Source organism: Macrobrachium rosenbergii, chromosome 5 (genome assembly GCF_040412425.1).
Source record: "Macrobrachium rosenbergii isolate ZJJX-2024 chromosome 5, ASM4041242v1, whole genome shotgun sequence".
In the NCBI taxonomy this organism is placed as follows: domain Eukaryota; kingdom Metazoa; phylum Arthropoda; class Malacostraca; order Decapoda; family Palaemonidae; genus Macrobrachium; species Macrobrachium rosenbergii.
In genome coordinates, this window is record NC_089745.1 from 53045516 (window position 1) to 53063993 (window position 18478).

General features: G+C 36.6%; 1 protein-coding gene across 2 annotated transcripts in view; it reads right to left on the reverse strand.

Moving 5' to 3' along the window:
- Positions 1–9739, reverse strand: part of LOC136838795 (luc7-like protein 3) — a 57244-nt gene extending 47505 nt beyond the window's left edge. Inside the window, exons 1-4 of one of the 2 annotated variants that reach the window (XM_067104359.1) lie at positions 9334–9739; positions 5531–5611; positions 2105–2269; positions 1785–1988 (exon numbers count right to left, since the gene is read on the reverse strand). In XM_067104359.1, coding sequence (XP_066960460.1) covers positions 1785–1988; positions 2105–2269; positions 5531–5611; positions 9334–9438 — 555 coding nt within the window. In that variant the 5' untranslated portion in view covers positions 9439–9739. The remainder of the gene's footprint in view (positions 1–1784; positions 1989–2104; positions 2270–5530; positions 5612–9333) is intronic. The other variant, XM_067104360.1, reaches the window with a different exon arrangement.
- Between the last annotated feature and the right edge of the window lie 8739 nt (positions 9740–18478).

Below are 18478 nucleotides of genomic sequence, written 5' to 3' on the forward strand. Positions count from 1 at the left end.
GAAACAATTGTTAGGAGAGGGTGGAAAGTAAGAGGAAGAAAAAGAATATAAATGGAGGTACAGTAAAAAGGAATGAAAGTGGTTGCAGCTAGGGGCCCAAGGGACATTGCAAAGAACCTTAATTAATGCCTATAGTGCACTGCGCGAGGTGCATTGATGGCATTACTCTCCCAAAGGGGCACTTTACCTTTTAACTTCCTTCTAAATGAAACTGGGTCATAATTATAAACTAATGAAAACAGTAAACTAATGTCAAACAGGGACACTGTGGTGGTGTTTAGAAGTTGGGTTTCTGTGATGAAATTTGTTTTGTATGTTTGTAGTGGGTATGTGATTAAACATTTTTTTTTTTTTACTTGCAGTTTGCTCGAGTGTGCTATGGTAGTGACTAGGCTCCCTTTCACCTGAAACAGAAGGCAAGAAATCTAAAAAGCACAAAGTTACTCTGGAAAAAAAAAAAAAAAAAAAAAAAAAAAAAAAAAAAAAAAAAGCACAAAGTTACTCTGGAAAAAAAAAAAAAAAAAAAAAAAAAAAAAGACAATTTGAAGAGCAGTTGCAAACACAGGAAGAGATTTGGCAGAGGAGCGAGAACATGGGGGAGAATGCGAAGCTGCCAGATTCCAAAATCAAAAGTACTTGGTCAAGCCGCTGTTGAGTTGGTCATAAACAGTTGATGGACTCTCGGTTCAGTTGATGGGTGTGTGCTTTCCAAGGGAGTGTTGAACTGGTCATAAACAGTTGATGGGCTCTTGGCTCAGCTGATGTTTACAGGCAGTCCCCGGGTTACGACGGGTCTGGCTCACGACGTTCTGAGGCTACAACGCTTTTCAAATATATTCATAAGAAATTATTTCCAGGTTTACGACGCATGTTCCGGGGTTGTGATGCCGGTCCAAAGGAAGAAATGTGGCTCCAAAATGGCAGAATAATGAAACTTTTTTTTTATGAAAAACTCAATAAAAATGCAGTTTACATCGTTTTCAATACACCCAAAGCATTAAAAGTAAAGATTTCTTATGATTTTTGACGATTTTTCGGTTTAAGATGAGGCATAGGAACGGAACCCCTGTCATAAACCGGGGACTGCCTGTATATGCATTTCCCAAAAAGTGGTTGCTTTTCTGATCTGGGAGTTTGTGTTGGATGTGATAGCTTTGTTGTGGTTTATGTAATAAAATTTAGGTTAAGGTTCTTTTGATAGCTGTGGGAAAACTATAGTATTAAGATTGATAAAATTAGGCCAAGTATTGCTACGATTAGTCGATAAGCTGTAGTATTAAGGTTAATAAATTAGGACTGTAATTAATTTTCTTATTTAACCTCTAAATCTGTTCCCATTATCCTGCACCAACTGTGTCATAGAAAAAGCCCTTACAACTTCTGTACTGTATTCACCTTGCTGGTCTAACTTTAGCAAGCAGGTATATGGATATACCTCTCTCTCATCATTATTTATCTCTTGTAAGCTCTGATAAAGGAAATGCTTTTTAACATACAGTCACTAACACTCAAATGTAAAACAAATCCTAAAATTTACATCCAACTGTTTTCAGTTAACTTGCCATAGACATGTCTGGTGTAGCAACAGTGTAAAATCCCGCTTCATTCTTTCTTCCTTACCTTATTGCGCATCAGTTTTTTACAGAAAGTTTTGATAAGGATTGGACTTTACTAATAAGCAGTCTATACTATAATAGTGTAAATTACCATATTTACATGCGAATAATATTTCATTTGTTAATTACAGATTGGTAATGTATACACAAGAAAACTAGAATACTTACCTGATGCCAGACAGAATTCTCATTGCTACGTCGAAGGGAATCACGCTCCTCTCTCAGCTGATCACATAGTTTGAGAAGCCCTTGCGCTTCTTCTATATTGCCTTCACTCCCCAAGCGTTCTGCTTCGCTGACTAGACCTGTTATTCTTTCTGAGAGAAGCTCCAACTGTTCATCAACTCGCCCATCACCTGTAGTACTGCTAGCCTGGAAGTCAATCCAACATATGCAGACCAATATAAAAAAATACATAAATCTTAGTTATAAGCTCAAAATGGTAGTTTTAACCAGTTTTCTCTCAAGTGACATTTCTAGATACTAACCAAGGCATCTTTAACAGAGAGAGATAAACGCTGCTTTCCTTTCTTTATTCTTTTGTCTACTTCCGTCAACATGGATTCTGCATATCGTATAAACTCATCTTCAAAGGCAGTTCTGCGGTAAGAATTGGCAGCTTCAAATTCCCTCTTGAGGTCTTCATCATGTACCTATAAAAAAAAAAATATATATATATATGTAAATATGTACACATACATATATGTACAATCACTCAAAAAAGTTTTGCAACATACTTCAAAACTTTTCAGACAACAGCTTATAATAGCGACATCTGGCGCTATTTGGCAACTCAGTTGTAAGCGCTTGAAACAACTGAACACTAGTGGTGGGTCCGAGAAATTACCTGCAGTTTCCCTTAAACAGGGCTTTTTCTGATACTGCTTACTGTTGTCATATTTTACTTAATTAAAGGATGTTACTGTAATACTTCAGAGCTCATCACTGTTATTATGTTTTAATATTTTCATCTCCAACTGCCATCACTATCGTTGTTTTATCTCCTTCATATGTGTGAACTTTGTAGGCATAAGCCTACGACTGTTACAAGTTGAACTATTAGCCTTATTAACATCAACAAATACGACTTTTGTAAAGATTTGCTTCACATTATTATTAATTAAATTTTTGAATGACTAATCCTATGTATATTGTGAACTAGTGAAACTTAATATAAAATATACTGAACTAGACTAACAGATTTCACGTCTATTTTTGTAATACATAGAATATAATCGCACACACACATACATACATACATATGTATGTATGTATGTATGTATGTATGTATGTATGTATGTATGTATGTATGTATGTATGTATGTATGTATGTATGTATGTATGTATATATATATATATATATATATATATATATATATATATATATATATATATATATATATATATATATATATATATATATATATATATATATATATATATATATATATATATATATATATATATATATATATATTATATAAAATTATTATCATGTGTAATTTCTTATTTCTTTATTGCTTAGGCCTATCATTTTGATGCCTCTTATGAAGTTAACTGAATATATAACGCCTATTTTTGTATTTCTTATTATCTAAGTTTCTAAAGAATTAAAATTAGCTAGAAGTTCAACATTAATTTAGATAATGCTAAATGCCAGCAGTGATGAAGACTACCATGCTCATCAGTGGAGAATGTCTCCTCCTAATCGCAAAAGATGACTCGTACAGAAATAATCGGTCACTGGATTATATTATAACGCAAACCCTAGCCTCTATTCTTTGTGTTTCGCTGATATGAAGTGTTTCTTGACAGGAGTATGATGAAATAATATCTTGGTCTCATGTAGCCTGTTACGGATGGTTTGAGCAGCAACTTGAAGGGAGAGCGTAATGTTCTCTCTTTATAGCAACATCGGTTGTCAGGGGGGAGTTAGGAGGAGTTCCTTAAGTGATCATCCGATGATGATCTTTAACGTAGTGCAACAATGGGGTTGTCCTCCAGTTTTTACAATGAATTTATCATGTTTCCTCGTTCTCTCTGTTGTTGTATCCCTCTATACATGGTTGTTTTATTTACGCTAAGCTGCCGAGCAATATCTACAATAGAAGCATTAGTCTTATGCAAGCTAATGATTGTGGCGCGGCTTAGTCTGTTGCCCATCTTATCGGTTCACGTCAAGAGAGTTTAAACTTCTCCTGCCTGAATGTGGTGTCACACGATAACATACGACGTTATGAGATTTTTTCTTTTTTGTTTTTGACAACGATAATGGTTGAATTCTTTCTTTCTTTATTTATATATAATTTCATTGATGGTTATTCAATATTATTTTATTAGTCAATAAGCTTTTCTCTGGATTCGAAATATAGTTTCTTCTTTGACTCTTTTGCCCAATCATCTGAAGTGAAATTTTTCAAAATGTTTCGTCACTTTTCGTAATATGAATTTTTCACTTGCCATTCTTTTTTATATTGTTAACCGTATGATTAATAACCAAAGTCGCATAAGAAAATTACATTTCCTTGTAAATATCAAAAGAACAAATTACTGTTAGGTGAACGAAAACTTCTGGAACATGTTGCAGAATATTTTTGAGTGAGTGTACATACATACATATATATATGTATATATAAAGTTGGGTAGAGTGAGAGAAGATATTAAGGAAAAGATATGATGCAATATCAAAATGTAAACAGGCATTGGAGGAAGACAGCTAGAGCATGGTATGGAAGTATGTGAGAAAGGTTAAAATCAATGTCAATTTGACTTGTGCATGAAAAGTAGATTCTATAATTAGATGGTTGTTTTGATGGGAGAGGTACCAAAAAGAGTGAAGAATGTGGTTGGGATGACAGAATTACTTAAAATTGTTTGTCTCTATCATGGATCCTAACTAGCCCCTTAATTATCATCATCATACTAAGGGAGGAAGCTACACAGAAGTGCAGAAAGTTGGCTCCTCTAAAGTACTCTCTACAGATGACGTGATGTTTAGAGGAGAATCATAAAGCTAGAGAATTGTTTGAAAGATGCTAGTGAAATCAATAGAATGGATTTTGTTTCATTTGAAAGATGGAAGAGTGGAATAAGACAGGAAGTATGATAATGTCAAATATAACAAAAAAATTATTTTAATAGGAAAGGAAGTGAATAAGGGTCAGCGTTAAAGAGGCTATGTGTATGACGTGTGGTTGTTGAGTTTAATCTTATACTTTATACTGCACATGAACTGAATGCAGCAATTGGTAACAGACACTAAAGGTTGCAAAATTGCGTAAAGAACTTTTGGTGCCGTGTATACAAGGCAAACTAATTAAAAGAGATGATCAGGGCAGAAGGACAGACTGTACAATAGGTAACCTTGGTTACTTATGGAACTGGGATGCCATAGTTAATAAATCACTAAGAAATGAGAATTAGCAACAACCTACATCAGGAGAACAAAATAGTTAGTTTACCAGTTAAAATGGGATACGCAATCAGTAACATACAGATACATTGGCACTTTATGATGATGAGTGTAAATCCTTTGTTACTGAAGGAAAAAGACATTGCATTTTGTGAGGAAACAAAGTTGTGATAGTAAGATGCTGATGTTCTGGGAAAATTATATCAAACAAACGCTGCAGCAGAAAGGTGTGGTGTTCATAGGTTTGCAGACTGATTGATAGCGAGTCCTAGAAGATAATGGGAAAGGTTGCATTTTTCCAGTCTTACATTCTTCTCTCCATAGTTTATGTTTGGGTCAATTGTTCTAAAGTACTACACTCCTAATTATAAACCAATATTCAGTGGGAAGTTTCATGCAGAAAACTTAACTGCTAATTATATTTCCACATTCACTTAGAAATTGAATGTACAAAACTATCTTCATTAGTTGCAAACATGTTGATGACAAAAACACCACCTACCTTTTCACATGGCCCCAGGTCTGATTTTGTGTTGGTAAATAAGTCATGAGGACAGAACTTGACCAGAAAATGACGGCAGACCTGGAATAAAACAAACATCTAAATACTATGCTAAAATATCCTGGTTACACTATTAAATCAAAAGGTAAATGAAAAATTAAACGGTGTCACTTAAAATTACATACAGAAATCCAAACGGTACAGTTAAAACAGGAGTTTTGTTATAACCCAATAGCCATCATGTATTATCTGAGAGCAGGTATTGCAGTGGCATGTGCTGCTGAAATAGTGGTCCCCTCATTTTCCCATTGTGTCCAAACAATCTTCACTGTGAATTCCCAAAATATTCTATCCACCCTCTGGACACTGGAATTTCTCTGCCAATTCTACATTCAAAAGATCTTCCCACATTACCCTTCCCATTAATCTTGTCATATGTGGTAACTTTTCAAAAACAATTCCATTTTCCTTATCGGCACCAATGTTTCTGCTGCATATAGTAGTACCGGCTCTAAGTAGCTATCTTATGTCTTAGTCTACCTACTAATGGGACATTTAAATTTACCAGCAGTTGAGCTACCTTTCTCCATTTCATCCATGCTTAAGCTAGTCCTTCCAGCTCTCTCAAATTCTGCTTCACAGTCCAGTCTGTTCCCTATTGTTTGTAGGTCTCTTTGTTTACTCCTCTTTTCTCTTTCCTTACTTTACCCCAAGTTGTGGTAGAATTAATATCCCTTAATAAAATATGATTACAGTAGTATAATTGTATACATCGATGTACAGTAGAGTATATAGGTTTCAAACAATTGTTGCATTCATTACTGAATTTAACAGGTTAAGAGAACCTCCTCAAAACTTACAATGAATAATGCTACATATACACAAATGGGGAAAATGAATCTGACAGATTTATACACTACTGCTATACCAGCTGTGTGATATCATGTATCCTATACTACTGGGTCTGGGGTTTTATTAATTAACAGGAAGCCAGACCCCCTAACCATCAGTTAAATTGAAGTGCAAATGCACTGACATTTTTGGGTGTTGGTGAATTGGCCTACACAGTTAAACTAGTAAAAAATGCGCCGAACAATCAAGTTTTCTGTGCATGGTATAATCAAGGTCACCAAAAATAGATCTATCTTTTGGTGGTCTAGGTATACTGCTGTATGAGCCGCAGCCCATTTAACTTTAACCACAGCCATGCGGTAGCCTGGCCTATATTGTTGCCAGATGCACAACTATGGCAAACTTTCACCTTAAATAAAATAAAAACTATTTAGGCTAGAGGGGCTACAATTTGGTATGTTTGATGACTGGTGGGTGGATGATCAACATACCAATTTGCAGCCCTCTAGCCTCGGTAGTTTTTAAGATCTGAGGGTGGACAGACAAAAGTGTGGACAGACAGACAAAGCCGGCACAATAGTTTTCTTTTCAGAAAACTAAAAATGACAAAGTATAGTAAAAAAAAAAAAAAAAAGTTAGTAAAAAAAAAGTCAGTTATATAATCAACATTCTAATGATATTAAACATCATAGAAGTTCATATTATATATTATTTGAACACTGTGCTGGGTTAACTGAATGGATAACAGTAACATTTAGTTTCCATCAAGGATCTGCAGTAAGTCCATTGACCTGGTTATGGATGTGTTATCTCAAGGAATAAGAGATCAACTCCCTGTTGCATGCTGTTTGCTAATGACATTGTGATATGCAGCACCAACAGAGGGGTAGTGGAGTCAAACCTACTGCAGACAACAGAGGGAGGTACTGGTAGACAGAGGATTAAAGCTCAGTATATAGAAGACTGAATGCCTATGGTTCTGAGAGGATCAAGACTCCAAGACTAGTATGGAAGGGACTAGGCTAAACAGAGAAGAAATTTTCAAGTATCTTTGTTCAATAGTGGCTGATGATGGAAATTTGGATGTAGAAATAGCACACAAGAGTGCAGGCTTGATGGAAAAACTGGTGAAGACATCAGGTGTCTTGTGTGACAACAGAATCAACAGAGGTTAAAGGAATAGTGTAAAAGACAGTAATGAGACCACAACTGATATATGGAGCTGAAGAGAGAGAGAGGAGAGAGAGAGAGAGAGAGAGAGAGAGAGAGAGAGAGAGAGAGAGAGAGAGAGAGAGAGAGATCACATAAAAATCTGCATTATGTATAACTGGGCACAGATCAACTGTAAGCTTGTGCAGTAATGTGTTTAGTTTGAGGAAACAAAATCTTAATTTTTGTCTTCTCTGGTAAGTGGCAGTAGCGTAGTATATCCCATTTCTGAGTTGTGAAGATCAATCCATAAAGCATTTCAAAACCATAAAATGTCAATATTTGAAACTGATCTCTTTTATGTAAGCTAATCTACTGTAATGTATCAATTACATCACATAACATGTACATACTATGGGTGCTTCAAAGTCTTTTATAATGAGACACACAAAATCAGGCATTATGACAGTTTTGAAGTAAGGCAAGCACCCCCCCCATTTGATTCTATAACTTGTTGCATAGGGTCCAGTTAAGTTGGGGGCGCACTTCCAGGTCTGGGTGGGCACAGCAACCTACATCAGGTTAAGTGAAAGGTTTAAGGGCAACCCAAGAGTGACAGAGGCAAAAGGGAAGAGCACTGCATCTTTGCATACTGTCCTGTGATGGAACAATTTCACAGATCATCAACCCTAATCTCAGGTTGGGACTATTAATAATTAAGAAGGCAAACCCTTCAAAACCCCCATTCCTAGCTTACAAGTCAGTACGGTTGTACTGCCAATGAAAAATTTCAAGCCACAGGCCAAGTCACTAATTTTTTTTTTTCTCTCAAAACCCTGGTGTCACATCTAGGTTCCCCAAATTTGTTAGATGCAAGGGGGATAAGTTATTTGCAAATGAAATATATGCAAAACTGTCTTGACCATCAATGACAACTATTTGAAAAACCCACTTTGCATGCTTTATTCAATAAAAATTAGGGCTGTTAGAAGACAGTTAAAATGTAGCATACCGAGAAAAATTTGGTAATATTACAGAATTGCTGCATACATGTTGCTCTGCTGTGCACCGGTCACATTGGGGAGTCAGGCTTTCTTACTGCTCCTAAGCAGCACCTACAGAAATAGGACTAGGCTAATGCACGCAATGCTTCTGTAATTCTACCGTGTGGGCCTCTCTTAGCCTATGCCTAGGCTTATCCCATTTGAATACTTGCTACCTTCATACTAGTACCCAGAAATACTCTAAAGCTTGAAATGGCAAGATACTTAAGCACAAGTGCATACAGCCTCACAAATAGGGTTAGTGTCGGTGTTAGTTACTATAAATAGGCCTACTACCACGTCTAGGCCTAGTCCTACAAGGGAGCCTAAACTAAGCCTATTCTGACCCAATGAACTAAGCACAATGTACAGCATTTTATTGTGCAGTTTAGCCTTGTCTACATGTGCAAGAGCTTCTCTAAGACATCAATTACTATACCTACCCGATTACAGTCAACAAAATATAGCCTGATCTTCGATTCCCTTGTGCCAAAAATATGTAACGCGGGTTAGGCAAAACGATACCTTACCAGGTTTGCTTACCGTAGGCCTAAGGCGTGTAATCTAATCTGTGTAGACTATAAAGTATTTTGTTAAAAAAAACACACACCACGAATCGAATATGTAATGCATCAAAACCAAAATACAAAAACTCGGCAAATACAAGGCAACATGAAGGAAGGAAAATCTGGAGGTCCAACGGAATACCGTTGTGCACTTCCAATACGACTTTTTGCAAAATGAGAATATATACATTACCTCTATAGAATCCCAATGCAACCTCGAATTTCTTTCATTAGGAAGGACATTTCGCGACCTTCCCATTAACTCATCTAAAAGAGCTGCAGCGGCTTGCGTCGCCATCTTGTATGCACATGGGATCAACTTCGCGTTCAGAAGCTAACTTTGGTTGACAACCGAAAACAGTTTCATTTCATGTAGTGTTCGATTCTTTACAGATTGTAGTCATCCATGGATAACAAAATGTTCTCATACATGATTAACGTCAGAAAGAAAAAAAATACGCAGTTAAGTAGATAATCGCACAATACTTCTGTATTAAACATTTACTTAACATATTCATTCATCCAAAAGCGGCGATGGGTGTTCACTGCTGAACGTTTGTCCAATGTGTCGTCATTTTATTTACGTACAGAGTTTACCCTCTGTTTCGTTACGCAAGGCTACAAACCGTTCAAATTATTGGAACATTTAAAGCACAAACGTACTGCAAGTGCACTATTGCAATGTTATTATGTCATCTACAATTTACAATTATATAGTGGTAGAAATTATGATAGTGCCCTTAAAACAGCATCAGATTCAAATATTACAAACGCGGGTTGATTTTCACGCGTTTCTCTTCTATCCTACACCGAATATCGGCACTAAAATATCCTCCATACTTTAAGATATGCTGTCAGAATCTGTGATATACAAAACCTGTAATTTTTTTAATGTTTCGCTACAGAAAATTCCAGAGCTGACCGGCAATTAATTACCAGAGGAAGAAACGTTCACTGGTGGAAAAGATAAATAAACAATATCTGGCAATTAACCAGTAAATCAGAAAGAAGATAATTTCCAAATTACACATATGATCACTTTAACGACAACAGGCAAGACTATAATAAAAGGAGATAGATGAACAACCACGAGATACACAGGACGTTTGTTGGTACCAGCGGGCTCTTGCTGTGAGAGCAGCCTTTAGTCACAACTACCGATCATCCCGCTTGATTAGCCCGTTACAAAAACCTACGGAAGTTTTTATAAACTTTTCATCTTTCACCGGCCTTTTTTTATTTTCATATATAAACCAGACGAATTAAAATTCTTTACTTTTCTAGAAATAGTCGAAGTTCTTTTTATTACTATACAACGAGTATGATTAACTGGATGTTATTTAACACATTACAGCTTGATAGACTTAAAGCGTTAAAGGTTATCAATTTCCTAAGGATTTGTGTCCAAAATTTGTTATTTGCTGTCGACTGGAATATGGGTGTCCAGTCAATTTTATTAATGGACTATATCCTCTATAGACAGTAAATGAGGCCATGAGAGGTGACCATTTAGTAGCCGTGTGTTAAACACAAGTGCCAAATTCTTCTTTCTCTCTGTACTGATGATTTCCATAATCCAATTGTGGAATTAGTCTGCTTTAATTTGTTACTATTCATTCTTCTTTCCATTCATTCGTTACAGCAGACTTTCTTTAATCATAGTGGCACAATTAACACTATGTTTTAAGTTTATTTATTCAAAATTGTTGCACACATGGCTGTTTTGTCTGCGTTTTCATTTCCTTTAATGTTTACACGATTCGGGAGCTATTATTATATGGTTTAGCATTTACAACAGCTTCACGGAACTTATGGAAGGAGTATTTAATCTCCAAGTAAGGGAACTTTCGGACAACCACTTTCCAGAGCTTTTGTGGCAAATCTAGAACTACTAAAGTTACAAACTTATGCGAAGGCATATCCTTGATGGTGTTATAAGAAGAGAAGATTGCAGGTAGCTCTGCTGTCAAAACACTAGCCATATTAGGTAATGAGAATTGAGGCTAGAGATATTGCAACAAATCCAGCCCCAATTGTGGATTTTTCGTCTCGCATGTTCCCCTGAATGCTGCTTATGGTGTTCTGGCGTGAAGTTGTGATGTTTTGGTAGCTGATATGAATGAGCATATGCTCTAGTTTCATGCATCTTCCAAGGAAGAAGTTCTGTTGTTGGAGTGTGGTTACATTTAAAGTCAAGACCTCAATGAGCTGATTGACCGTCATGAGAATTATTTATAAAAAATCTATTATTTCATAGAGTTCGGATTGGTGAGGAAATGGCTTGCATCTCTATGGAGCCACGAATAGTTACGAGATCAAGGTGTGAGGGCAAGCGGGAACACCACATTCCGTCTGTATCAGTTTGGATGGATGAAATTGAGAGTTTCAACACATAGGCTATTCTAAGTCCTTCAACATGAACTGACTCCTAAGATCTACTACTGTTGCCTCATACAATACCGTTAGAGCTGGGCTAAAAACATCAGTGGCAGAATCTGTTCAGTTGAAAAGCATGTTCTCAAAGCTTCCCAAAAAACAGCATATAAGAAAATTTAACATCTACTGTATGATGAAAAGAAATGTCATGACAAAACCGACTTGTCTTGATTAAACTTTTTCTATATATATATATATATATATATATATATATATATATATATATATATATATATATATATATATATATATATATATATATATATATATATATATATATATTTCAATCAGTAAGCTACAAACGTCCTTTAATATCAATTCGCTCTACCTCGGAAATAATATATTTTCATATATATTACCGAAGAGGAATTTTTTAGTTGATAATAAGTTCGTCATCTCGTGCGTCCACTGTAGTCCTGAGTTCTTGTCTTCGCTGGTTCGAGCCCACGAGATGACGAACTTATTATCAACTAAAAATTCCCCTTCGGTAACATATATGAAAATATATTATTTCGGAGGTAGAGCGAATTGATATTAAAGGACGTTTGTAGCTTACTGATTGAATATGAATCACGGTGATGTGATAAAAAAGTCATATATATATATATATATATATATATATATATATATATATATATATATATATGTGTGTGTGTGTGTGTGTGTGTGTGTGTGTGTGTGTGCGTTCTAAAATTCATTAATGAATGGCTAACCTTAATTAAAATTCAACGATTTACGAAATGTTAAAAACTTTTAAAACACGCAAACTGTGGTAAAAGCAGTGATTCTTTCGGCTTGAAGTAGAGAGTCAAAATCTACCTGTGGTTTTGGTTTTATCGAGATCTAATACGTAACATTCTCTCTCTCTCTCTCTCTCTCTCTCTATTCATTTTCACTCTTTTTTAATTAGTAATAAATTTACTTCTAAATAAGTTTATATGCCTTATGGCCAGGGTTCAACCTAATAAAGCAAACTAATATAAAGTAATAAATCTCAAGAGATTGACTACACCTAACTTCGCCTCACAATAAACTGATTTTTTTTCCCGCCGAAATCTCGATTTTACATCCTGTTTATAGGCTTAACATTTTATTTGTTTTAGGGTAAAAACCCTAACATTTCTCATGTTCCTATGAATGTGAGGTGTAACAGTACAATGGCATTTTATCAACTATATTTTTCTTGACAATATCATTCACTCTTGTCCTTCAGAGGAGAGTACAGAATATCCCCCAAGCATTCAACGTTTAAAGGACGACTTTTATTTAAGAGACAGACCTAACTTCAAAAAATGCATGTACGCAACGCTGTTAGCCATATTCTGCTCTTCTGAAGTTTCTAACAACACAACATATAAAAGAAATCGTTTCAAATACTAACCAGCATACAAAAGGAATCATTTGAATACCAGACAACAATGCAAGAGGCTATTTTTAAATGCTTAACTAGCACGTAAAATACGACTGAATCACATTTAAAAACTAGTCTGAGCATGACATGGGAAGCAGGATGTGCCGCAATCAATGCCGGTGAACTAAAATCTGCCTCACGCGAAATGAATCATCAATGCAGTAAATGAGAATTACTTTTTCACACCCATTAATACATAATTTAGCTGAAGAGAGTTTGTTTTAAGAGATAATTTGATATTTTTTCACGCTGGGAGATTAAGATGTGAAACAATGTGTAAGATTCCAGATGAAAGTCATGTCTTTATTTGTTCAACTTGCAGGGGCAATACTGCCCATAATACTAAAGAAATACATCAAACCTCATGTTCAAGTGCTCTGTGCTTTTGCTCGCTATGCCGATGCAGAATGAAGACGGACAAGGAGCAAAACATTTGCTCGGTTTTCGTGGACACGAAAGACGTCATTTTCTACTTGCTCTTAATCTAATATTTCGTCACTACAGATAGTTCAAAAGTATTTGTCGCGAAACTCGTAGGAGACATCAAATGTCACTGCTTTGTTTGTGTTTATGGCCTCAAGCTTTGTGCAGCAACAGCGGCTATTGTGTACAACTATGCACTGCCTTGCATAACATACGTTTACAGACAGACACATGTACATACTGGTCAGTCGTGTACATATGTATGTATGTATGTATGTATGTATGTATATATATATATATATATATATATATATATATATATATATATATATATATATATATATATATATATATATATATTAACTTTATCAAATACACAATTGTTCTGTGCATTAGTAGAGTTACTAAAAGGACCTCATTCAAACTGGATGGTATCTAATGGAGTTTTATTCAGAAAAAAGTTACAAGCTTTCTTGGACAAACAGACGGATACTTGATAATGAGGACTGTTTGTCCAAGAAGGCTTGTAACTTTTTCTGAATAAACAGTCCATTAGATACCATCCAGTTTAAATAGGTCCTTTTAATAATAGGTATATATATATATATATATATATATATATATATATATATATATATATATATATATATATATATATATATATATATATATATATATATATATATATATATATATATATACACAGTATACACACACACAATTCAGACAGCATCTCTCCAATTGCATCCTTTATTTTGAGTTCTATTTGCCCATCAGTATTTCCCTCTTCATCTACTTTCTATAGAACAACTTTTCACTTGTCATAAAGTTCTTGCACATATTCGCCCCTCTATTTTCATTACTTGACTTGCTTTTGTTTGTCACTTTCTTTGTGACTCTTCTAGTCATCTTCCTGTACACTCGAACTTTACCTCCCCTGCCAGGTGATTGCACCTAAAATAATTTTTTTTTTTTACTCAATTTTTCAGTTTCTTATACCACCACTTTTTGTTCTTCTTTGAATCCTCTTAATCCCTTATATGAAAACACACGCTCTCCACATACTCGTTCTGCCTATATTTCTTTAGCTAGTTTTTCATTCTTTTCCTCTTAATATGCGCTTTTCATTTTCTTCTCATCAAACTCACTTGTCTTAATTACATTGAAAGGCCAAAGTTCAAACCATTTCCTTTCCAACTTGAACTTCTATTTACCTTGACTTTAGGTTCAATTAAATAATGATCAGATATGCCTCCAGTCACCTCTCTTCTCACAACGGCATCTAACACACTTGTTCTCCAGTCTGTTCTGCACAAACACCATATAATATCACAAACTCTTTTTCCTCATCATTTCCCCTTTTTCAAATATACTCGTACTTACGAAACAGAGTTTTCTAAAAATCAGACCCCTGTCCATGCATATTTCCAAAAGACTCTTTCCGTTCTCATTTATGCCAGGTATTATTTCTTTATATTACCAACCTTCGCAGTTAAACTGCCTAACATAAGCATCCTACAATGTTCTCCAAACCCAGCCAGAAACAAACTCACACTCTCAAAAACAATTTCAAGCTCATTTTTTTCCATTCCAGACCATACACACTCACTATCACAACTCTGATCTCCTGTCACAATCAATCTTACCAATACCATTCCTGAATAACACATTTGTGTTATGTAATAAGGTATTTTCCATTACAGTAGTGGCCCCAGAGAAGAGCATTACCATAGTTGGTCCCAAGTTCATCTTTTAATTGGTCAACCATATAATTTCAAAAACACCCAGCCAGTACACACGTCATCACTTACATCCATCTTGCATGGAATCGCGCATTTCCTGGATATTAAGTCTTCACCATTTTCTCACTTCTTCCGTTCAATGTAACCAGCACTTCCTCCATCTTCCTCCTCTTTTCCCTCCTACAACACTCTCACCAAGCTACTGTCCTCCATTCTCTTCATACTTCTAATCACTTGGATCCTTACTAGCATTTTTTGCCACATTGTTATATGCATATTTTTCTCATTCTTTAACTCCTTATTCCATATAAAATACAGAAACATGTCATCTCAATAGCATCCACTTTATCTTTTCTCAAGAACATTCAACATCTGCATTCCATATTTAGCATCATTCTTCTGTGAATAATTTGTGTGTTCAGTTTATTTCACTCTTGCAGTAGAGAGATCTCACATTAAAACTGTTCAACCTGATTAATGTATTATTATATATATATATATATATATATATATATATATATATATATATATATATATATATATATATATAAAATAGGTGTTCTGTCATAATGATGTAATCTTTTGTTCTTACCATTAAGGCTTATCAGCTCAATGACTCCAAACATATTTTCTTTCAATCTGCATTTTTCTTGCCACAATGTGTAATCAATTTCATTTTCAGGAATTCTGCAACCTGAGGTCTTTATGGATGGACTGACACAAGATAGCTGACACTGAGTCTGGCTTGGAGGTTGAGATATACCAGCAACGTGGCAATGGCAAGGGCTCCCTCGGTTACTCTGAAGGTGTAATGATGGGCAGGTGATGTCTTGGCGTTGCTGATGACAACATCATGGCGGGGTGCCATCATCTGGGCAATGTTCAGTAGGAATCTATGGTAGTAATTTATATTCCAGAGAATTTTCATAGTAGTTTTATAGCGGTGGGGGTCATGTATTTTGAGACGGCCGATACCTTGCAGTGTAGGGCTTGTACGCTGTTTTCAGATACAAGATGACCCAGTAACTCAGTGGAGGAGGCTCCAATGATGTATGTGTAGGGACATATGACTAGTCTGTAGTCTTTAGAATGGATACCACTTTGATGTGTTGCTGGTGTTCTTCTCAGTTTTTGGAGACTATATATCATTAATGTAGCATACACTGAAGGGGAGGTCTCCAAGGTCAGTGTCCATCAGTCCTAGGAATGTAGCTACTAACTTACACAGTTGAATAGTTGAAGGTACATGTCCTCAGAGGTTGATAATCACCGTTTTCAGAATATCTTTGTCATGGACTGGAACTTCTTGGAAATACCCATTCATTAGCTTGAACTTAAGAACATTCTTGCCCTGGGAAGGGTGGAGGTGATGTCTACCATGCTAGGAAAGGGATGTCGTTGGGCTCTGTCTGGAAGCTGAGGTGCCTCAAGTCTCTGCAGGTTTGACCTTGTGGAGAGGTGAACCCCAAGGGCTCGGGGCTTTCTTACAAAGGCCGCCCAACCATTCCATCTCCTTGAAGGCCTTTTTTGTGCCGAATAGTTTCTCCACTGGCAGGAAGTGGAACTTGGATTGGACCAGGGGCCCCTACTGTTTAAGTTTAATAATGACTGCCATGTTTAGTGGGCACCAAGGGAGTGAGAAAGTTCTGCAAAAAAAAAAAAAAAAGGGGGAATTCCTGCAGTAAGGGGTGTAGGTCTGTAGGGCCTAAAATGGTACGCGCAACTGCTTGGGCCCCACAGAGAGGGGGGCCTGTTTGGAAGGAGGGCAGATTAGTGAGGTGGCACTGAGCAATATCTACAAGTAGCCTTTAGTGTCCAAGGAAGCTGGCACTGAGTAAGGGTGTCTGGACTTAAGCACCAGTGAATTCCCGCCTCTATTTTCTTCCCATCTGGTGGAAGACACGGTTTCAGTGGCTGTATGATGGTATGGGAATGCCGTAGGAGGCCATTAGTTGCAGTTGGGTATCCAACGGTCATTGGTAGCAACTTTTGACGCTGATACTATGGGTCTGAGGGCACTCGTGTCCACCACGAATTTTTTTCCAAAGATGCTATTGGTGACATAGTCATTATTACTTCTGCGGGTGGCTGCCCTACTAGTATTTTCTCCAGCTGCAGCTGTGGACACAGATCCTGGTTGCTTTGCCTGACTTGCGGTTACAGTGGCTGGGGGCAGCATCGATGTTAGTTAGGAGATGGTGCAACCAAATATTCTTGTGAGGTTGACCTTCTGTGAGTCCTCCATCAGCATCAATATCTGGCAGTGTAAGAAGATCAAGGCTCCTCTGGCATAAGCAGGCAGCAGGAAGGCGAACTCTGTGATCAGAAACTGAAGGAGTGCTTTGTAAGTGATATTCTCCCCTTGTGCATCCAACCAGCATGAAATGTGGGGGAAGGAGACTGATTGCTTCGCGAAAACGTGGTCTTCTTTTCTGATGAACTCACTGTTTCATAGGGGGAATTGTATCTCCCATCTCCAAACCTAGACAAATGGCTCATTCACCAAAAAGGGGGGACAGACTAATGTTTACCATATTTATGTCTGAGATTTAATCCGAAAGCATCTTATGTATGCTTTAATCTTCACATGATTATTTCTTAGCAGTAGATTCGGCCATATTTAGTCTGTTAGTTACCAGGGTTTGGTGCAAGAACCAAGTTTTGTATTAATCTTGCTACAGAAACAATATTTTTAATGCTTTCATGAGAGAGCTAGCCAGAGCATATGCACCATATCTAGACTGTTAGTGGCTTTTTCAGTAAGCATGGCAGTATTTAGACATCAGGGGTTAAGTGCCAGTGCCATGCTTTGTCTACTGAATGGAGGACAACTGAGATCTTTCGAGAGAATGCGAGCAGGAACTAAGCAATGAAAGTAGTCCATTAGTGGCTGGTTGTTGTTCGAAAGGAAGAAGATGAGAACCATGCTGTCCACCTGGTCACTCGAAGGGGTCAGCAGAGTAGAGGTTAAGTCATACACAAGATGCTCAGGACACACTAGTCCAATGTCGAGATTTGATCACCTTATGATACAGCATGGGGATGGAAACGTGGTTACAACAGTGAGCCCGGTAATGACCTAGGTCAGGTGAGTCAGGCGAGTCAGGTGATACCAGTGAGGGCAGTGACTCACTGGCTTGTGAGAGAAAGGGTTCGCCGAGACTGGCTGCCAAAGTTGCTGGTTAAACCCAAGATCTCTGTAGTCTTTAGATCTTGGTTAAACCCAAGATCTAAAGACTACAGGTTAAACCATGCCTCAGTAGCGAAGCGCAGGGCTTAAATTGTGAAAGTTTTCAGCATAAGGGTTCATCGAAATTCAGCAATTA